This window comes from Ostrinia nubilalis, chromosome 17 (genome assembly GCF_963855985.1).
Source record: "Ostrinia nubilalis chromosome 17, ilOstNubi1.1, whole genome shotgun sequence".
Lineage (NCBI taxonomy): Eukaryota > Metazoa > Arthropoda > Insecta > Lepidoptera > Crambidae > Ostrinia > Ostrinia nubilalis.
The window spans coordinates 5,110,270-5,117,985 of NC_087104.1; the positions used below are offsets into that span (position 1 = coordinate 5,110,270).

Sequence of the window (7,716 nt, forward strand, 5' to 3'; positions counted from 1 at the left end):
GTTTTATATGACAAATGTCGATATAATGCCTCGATAAAATAATATCGTGGCGTTCATCGTAGGCCTATTAGAGATGAAATGAGAATAGTAATGGAAATAATAATAATATCTTACAATTATAAGGAGTGTCGACTGGAAGATTCTGGGTTTTGCCCTCATAAGGTATAGCTGACTTTGATTAACTTCCAAAGTATAGAATACCTATTTCTTGTATGTGAATAAATATTTACCCAATAAACAAGTAAGTTTTTACAGACGATTATCTTTAGATATTATGCTGTAAATGAATCAAGCTTTATTTTTTATACCTCAAGATGATGTGGACCAAAATCAAGTAGGTAGTATTTGATGTTAATTTTAACTCGATCCTTGATCCTTCCAATTTGCTAAGAAAAAGCGTCAATGATCAAAAACGAATAATGGTCCAGTAAAGGTTTTAAGAGATACGGAACCCAAAACATCAGTCAGATATCTTCCATCTTCATGGCCCATTAACGTCTAGGATACATAAATTGGCCATTTCGTGGTCTGGTTTTAAAACATTATTGTTTTTTGTAAAATCCGAATAAAAATTCAAAATCTTAAGTTATATTTATTGAACAAAATAGTACTTATTACAATTACCTAAGATACCACAGTCGTTAGCTTGTTGTGCCGACAACCCATTTCATTTTGTTACGGAATTATTTAGATATTATTATGTAGACGCTGATGATGATGAATGACGATGACCCTAGTCGGCAAAAACGTTTCATAAAATCATTTAACGATGTTTCTGTGATTTGGCTGTAAACTTCATCTGTAGGTACTCGTAATACAACTAAGGTTGTCCTGTCTTATGTTTACCCAAATTCTAGAATTTACTGAAAAATCTTGGCAACTGAAGTTCCTGTCTACCAACTTTTGGTAGGGCCGCCCTAGTCTTGAAAACAGCTAAGTTGGCAACCCTTGAAGTTATCACATAGCGGTTAACAACCCTAACGAACTTTATCTTTGTTGATGTATAACGAACTCGTGTTTACAAACCAGTAATTATCTAAGTGATGGTTGACACCTAAGTGTCGGGTGAACAATCGCTGTTGTCTGGGGCAGGGTGGGCATTGCAACTTTCCCTGTCGCAGAGTGCACTTGACTGACATACAAGTAAGTACCTACTTTTTGCATTTAATGCCACCTTTGGTTGTAAATTCGATTCCCACTGGTGGCGAATTATAATAAATTGGCATTACGTGAAAGCTCTGTTGGGTTTAGGTAATTGGAAAACGTTATTTTTAGATTGGCTTTAATCTATATATTTCGATTTAAAAAGTTATGACAAAAAGCGAAAACACTGGTAAAAATCCATCCATTCTATCATAATAATAATACCCTAAACAATGGAAAACCACATTTCTAAGTAACACATTGTTATCATAATTGCATTTAAGTAGGTAAATTGGTTTATGCACGTTTTACTGTGTGAATACGAAAGCTGATAAATCCATAAAAAACTATACATATATCCAAGACAACAACGCACAGCGAATGAATACTAACTAATGCAGTCCATATCACTTAATGCAAAATGCAAGAATCTCTACATTTCAGCCATATATTTTCGGTCCTTTTAAAATAAAACTAAAATTGTTATTTCGACCACGATCGACAATCCCAAGACAAAAAATATGATCGTTTTAAAATTATCCTTAGCACGTTTCACCTTGCAGAACTGGATAGTATAAAAGGAATGGCGTTTGTAAACATAATTATTTGCAGATCTTTTGCTCACTTTGTTGGTAACAAACCGCTGTGTAACGAAACGTAAGTGTCACTTGATTAAAATGTAGCCTTATAATTAAATCATTTTGCCGTTCGAAAGATAATAAACGAGTTGCCCAGAAATTGAAACCCAGTTATAATGGACCCAAAACCCAACTTACTCCTCTAATCTCTACATTTCTTTTGAGCTTTTAAAACACGTTTCCACAAACATTTTTGGATAGGTACCTATAGAAAACTTTTTTTAAACAACTTTAGTTCAAATTTTACGATTTCTTGAATAATACTATTTTCAGAGATAAGTGAATTTTAGAACATTTGTTTAACGGAATAAACTACAATTTTCAATATGTTATTATTATTGTTAAGAACCATTATTCGATTTTCTTGTGAATGTAAATAAATAAGCCAAAATGATTTAAAAAAATAGAAGTCGTTTATCTCATTAGTTGCGTATCCAAGGAGACCGATCTTTTTATCTAAGACTCCGAAATAATAAATAGACACAAATGCTTTTAATTGACCTTTATTTATTAAGTTGATTTGTTTTTTGTAAATACCTAATTACCACTACTTAATTATTATTTAGCACAGTCTAGTTTAGTTTTCTATTACTCTTAAATCTGCATATTTTCGTAATTAATAACTTCTCATTTGCATTTTAATTATTGTTGAAATAGCAGGCAAGTAGCCAAATTGACATTATAACTATAATAATAATACTCGGTTAATTGTACCTATTTGTTGAAAATAAAAACGTGGAATTTTTACAAACTTTAATGTTTCATTTGATTCTATTAGGCTGAGTTGCACCATCTTACTTTAACTTTGACAAACGTCACAAACCTGTCAAACTAAATACAAAAACCACCGGTTATCGTCATAGTTACGGTCAAAGTTAGGTGGTGCAACTCAGAGCCGAATTCGAATATGAAAATGGCGGCTATGTTTGGCGCTACAAATCAAAAAGTTAATTCAATTTTGATTTTTTTTTGTATTTTAAGGGCATTTAATACACGTCCCAAATTAGTCTACATATCGGGGTGTTAAGAAAAAGTGGCGAAAGAAACTCAGTAAATAAATTGATTACTATTTTACAGACCAAATCCCAGTCAAGATGAAGACAATCATGTTAGTTGCGTTCCTGGTGGGCTTGGCCATGGCTGATGAGAAGTATACCAGTGAGAATGACAACTTCGACGTCGAAGCACTGGTGAACAACACAGAAGAGCTGCAGAAGTTCTCAGGCTGCTTCTTGGACAAGAACGACTGTGATGCGGTGTCTGGGGACTTTAAGAGTAAGTTCATCATCATCATCATTTTGATCATTATTAGATCATTTGTTCAACACTAAAGGAACATGATTGACCCTCTCCAATTTCATCATCATCATCATCATCATCGTTTTCAGACATAGGACGTCCATTTCTGAATATAGGCCTCCGCTAATGATTTCCACAATGGCCGGTTGGTGGCGGCCTGCATCCAGCGCCTTCCCGCTACCTTTATGAGGTCGTCGGTCCACCTTGTGGGTGGGTGTGGTGGCTCTCCATTTAACCAGAGGCGAATGGACGATTAGGCCCACACCCCCATGCTCCATCATACGTATATTCGCATATTTAACGGGAAAAGTGGACATGGTTCTGTTCTACTCTGCTGGAATATCACATGGATAATATATTTGATAAGTAAAAGATAATATGATAGAGATGATAAAAATAGAGTAGATAGATAACTTTAGAGAATACAGAAGACAAACAATCTCATTGATGAGTTCTATTCACTAGTTACTGGTAAATAATTATTTTGGTTTAGTTATAAACAACATAATAAAGTACAGAATAAGTATCAATTTAACATTAAAGGAAAACGTGGTAATGTACAACAAATAGGCTATTCATGTGTGGATTGTTGACATATTTATTACAAATGGATCTGCCGTACTAACGTTTTTAACATTTATGATACATTGTTAAGCTATGAGGAGCACACCCATATTTACAAACGATGCTTGGTTAAGTGAAGCAGCAACGCTATGCGAAATCGAACGCACAGCGTTGAATAGAGCTCTGTGATTGGTTCTGTGTGTCACTCCGCCACTAAAGTATTGTCTGTAAATAGGTTTTAGGACCCTGTGCGTCCACGCGCACTGTAAAATCTCATAGTAATGTTTGTGAATACGGGTGTAAGTATGTGCGACAACTATACGAAATCGAATATTGATACTAATCCGTGTTAAAGTGACAGGTGATCTGTCTGCTCGTTTGCCTCCTATCCCAAACAAAAAAGGCAGGGTACATAGAGCAAATGACTGGTGACCGCTGAGGCAGAAAAGTTTTATACGTTGATTACATTATTGCATGTTGATAAAAATGTATCATTGTACTTTTTTTTTTTTTATGTGATAGGAGGCAAACGAGCAGACGGATCACCTGATGGTAAGCAATTGCCGTCGCCCATGTACACCCGCAACATCAGTGAAGTGCCAACTCAACACAAGTGCGCTGCCAACCTTTTAAATCCCATTCCCCCCCAATTGGGCCTCCGGTATCCTCACTCACTCGGCGAGACACAGCGCAAGCGCTGCTTCACGCCGGTTTTTTGTGAGGCTCGCATGTAAGCAGCTTTCAGGGACCATGGAAGTCTATATCAGCATTGATATCCAAGCCTGATAATTATGAAGACTGTTATATTTCATGGTTATTCATACATTTCCTATGTTTATGCTTACAGAGGACATACCAGAAGCCTTCCAGCAGGCCTGTGCCAAATGCACCGATGCGCAGAAGCATCTATTCAAGAGATTCCTCGACGGTCTGAAGGAGAAACTGCCCCAGGATTTCGAAGCTTTCAAGAAAAAGTACGACCCTGAAGACAAATTCTTCGCCGCTTTGGATAAGGCCATCAATGCTTAGGAATTACTAGATAATTATATTTTCTTGGTTGTGAAATGAAGACTTTTTGATGAGTGCTCAATTTATGTAACTTTATTTAACTTTGTATTGAATCTGGTTACCAATTAAAGAAATATCTAAATTGATTTTATACACTGTATCATTTTATTAAGTCCCTCTAACCATACAAGTATTTAACTAATTCCATGCAATCTTCTAGAAAAGTAGCAACACGACTCGTAGAGTTCCTATCATTTATACACTGCAATGTTTCGTTTCGTCGAAACAGTAACTGTAAATAACAAGGCGATTCTAATTCTCGGTGCCTTGCCTTACTTTAATTCCAGTTGAACATGAAGGGTTTCTTACATAATAATCATAAAAATGGACGGTTGGCCAATCAGTAAAAAAATTTTTTTTTCTAATTTCTTAATCTATCTGAAATCAAAATAAAAAGCTCTACAATTAATTTATTGAAGTAAGTATTACTATGTAAAGTATTGAAAGTGAAACATATTTTAGATTTTAGTGATAGCGATTATGCACATCCAAACAAACCATAATTATTTAAAAGTCTAGGTTTTTACTAATAATTGACGTAGGTCATCCGTTGTTTAGATTGTGCGCTTAATTATACTTGCTCAAAAGCCTTGGCAAGCTTCAAAAAGTACCTACACTTTTAACTGATTGTGTTCATCCTCTGAGACCAAAGGCTAAATTAATATCAAACCACGACGTGTAATTAAGTATGTACGAAGTGATACTCATGTAAATAATAATATGTATTAGTATCAGACTTTGTATCGATTGCGGTCAGTCAATATTAATAAATTAATTTTATTGACGTACTCGTATGTTACTAATTATCTAGCTAGTTTTAAAAATAGCTTTGTTGTATGATGTCTACCTCAAAGGTAATTGTGCTTATGTATTCTTAGGTACGGAGACATTGGCCTTATTTTTTGAGATTGAATATGTGTAGAGCATCTTTTTGTTTTACTTACTTTGGGGTAATTATGTCCTTATTAACTTCCTAAATCATCATCATTATTTAGTCTCGATTCGAGCATGACCTTCTTTAATTTACCAGAGGCAAATGGTTGATTTGGCGAACCTACACTCGCCCCACTGATCAAATGGCTCAGAATCTTCCTATTTAGGAAGATCCTCACGTATAACACGTATTTTAGACTGCTTGATAGACAAATGATCCAAAAGTCAATCCTTTTGTTCTTTATAAACCTTAAATTTTAAATTATAAACCTAGTTTTTTCAATATAGAATTGAGTGTTATTAAATAAAAATACAAAATTAAAGAAACATGCAACAATAAAATGCATCCCAAGCTCCTCGGCCTTTAGCATGAATGCAGGCAGCTTAGATATTTATAAAAACTCTTCAGCATTTATAAATAGCTTACCAAAAATTATATTTTAATGAGCGCACTCATCATTGTCCAAAAAATGTAAATAGATTTAAATTCAGCTGCACTCGGCACGTCCAAGGCCCGTGCATTAGATTGTTCCAAGCGTCCTATTTTTTGTTCGGCTTCCTCATACAAATATTATGCTTGGCGAAGGTTAGACTGGTTATGAGTGCTTTAAACAGAGGATGGGCAGAGAGCACGTCATTTCGTATCAGTCAACGTAGAGGTTTATTCCGCTATGATCGATTCGAATTTTAAAATAGTGATTTTGCAATTTTGTCTTTTGTTTTCGTTTGTTCTGAGTCAAACCTACGACCGGAAGTACGATTATTTTGACATTGACACTCTGGTGCAGAATCCTCGGCTGCTGCAGAAATACATGGATTGCTTTCTCGATAGGGGGCCGTGCACTCCCATCGGAAGGGTCTTCAAGAGTAAGCGATACTTATAATACTCTTTGATTTCTTTGTTTGTTTTACCATTAGTAATAAATGGTTATGCTATTTGAATTTAAATGAGTTCGTGGAAAAACCATTGTACAGCACATCAAACATAACTATAAACTTTAATTGCAAAATAACAGCTCTATTATTTACTACATTAATAAAATAGATACTTAATACAGTGCTTAGTCTGATATGTTTGTTTATTAATAAATATTTTCAGTTGAGATCTTTCAATTGAAAGCAAGGCACACGTATCTTTTAAGTGAAAGAAATTTTTCGTACTTATTTCAGTTTATCTCTTTTGTTCCTTTCAGCCACTGCTGAATACGGGCCTCCCTCATTTATCTCTATACCCAATTAGTAAAATTCACTGAATCGTACCGAGCGTCAAGCAAACCCTTTATATCATAAAAATAAATGCTTAAAAAATTTATTGTATCTCTATTAAAATATATTTAATTTACAGCAATTACTATAGCAAATGATCAACATGGAAAGCATTAGGGGAGGCCTATGTTCAGCAGTGGACGTCCTATGGCTGAAATGATGATGATGATGATGAATTACTTTTCAATATTCCAGTTGCGCTCCCAGAAGTGGTAGCAACGAAATGCAGTAAATGTACTCCTGCGCAGCGCAGCTTCGCTCGTCGCACCTTTGACGCGTTCAAGCGGTTGTTACCAGAAAACCACGAAGAGCTGAAGAAACTTCTGGATCCAAATAACAAATACTATGATACGTTTGAGAAGGCTATTGCGGAGACATGAACCTACTACGAGTATAAGCTACGATAAGTTATATGGAATGTATTTGCGGTAAGTCATACTTATGAGTTACATCATCATATAGCTCAGCAATCAGCATCATGCTGAGACTGGTACCATCTGGTTACTAAATCAATCATTTAATTGCTAAGCCTAAATGGGTAACATGATGTACTGGATAATATGATAACCACATCTTGTAAACATTCATGAAATGCAATAAACACATTTTGACTTTTACTTTGACTTTGCTTCTGCTAAAGCTTAACTGTAACTTTTTAAACCTCAATTTTTTGTTTATATCTGGCGGCACGGCAGTGCCCCCACCAAGTCGAGCAAAAAAGCGGCACGGCCGTACCATCCTTTTCTCGAAGCAATTCAGGCCATTTTCGACCGCCTGTAACTTCGTTGTGGATAAAACTAGAAGG

At 35.3% G+C, this 7,716-nt stretch overlaps 1 protein-coding gene across 2 annotated transcripts; it reads left to right on the plus strand.

Moving 5' to 3' along the window:
- The first annotated feature begins 1,034 nt into the window (after positions 1–1,034).
- On the plus strand, positions 1,035–4,805 carry LOC135079910 (ejaculatory bulb-specific protein 3-like). Of its 2 annotated transcripts, none has more exons than XM_063974542.1 (3): positions 1,035–1,143; positions 2,859–3,056; positions 4,492–4,805. In XM_063974542.1, the coding sequence occupies exons 2-3, from the start codon at positions 2,876–2,878 to the stop codon at positions 4,671–4,673; spliced, it is 363 nt and encodes a 120-aa protein (XP_063830612.1). In that variant the 5' UTR covers positions 1,035–1,143; positions 2,859–2,875; the 3' UTR covers positions 4,674–4,805. The 2 variants fall into 2 exon arrangements, with proteins under 2 accessions (XP_063830612.1, XP_063830611.1); XM_063974541.1 differs by lacking the exon at positions 1,035–1,143 and adding an exon at positions 1,711–1,800.
- The last annotated feature ends 2,911 nt before the right edge of the window (positions 4,806–7,716 follow it).

Excerpts from the sequence above, each read along its gene's own strand:
- LOC135079910 (XM_063974542.1), top strand. The coding sequence starts at position 2,876 with ATGAAGACAATCATGTTAGTTGCGTTCCTGGTGGGCTTGGCCATGGCT. Across the intron at positions 3,057-4,491 it reads GGTGTCTGGGGACTTTAAGA|AGGACATACCAGAAGCCTTC; the intron begins GTAAGTTCATCA and ends TTATGCTTACAG.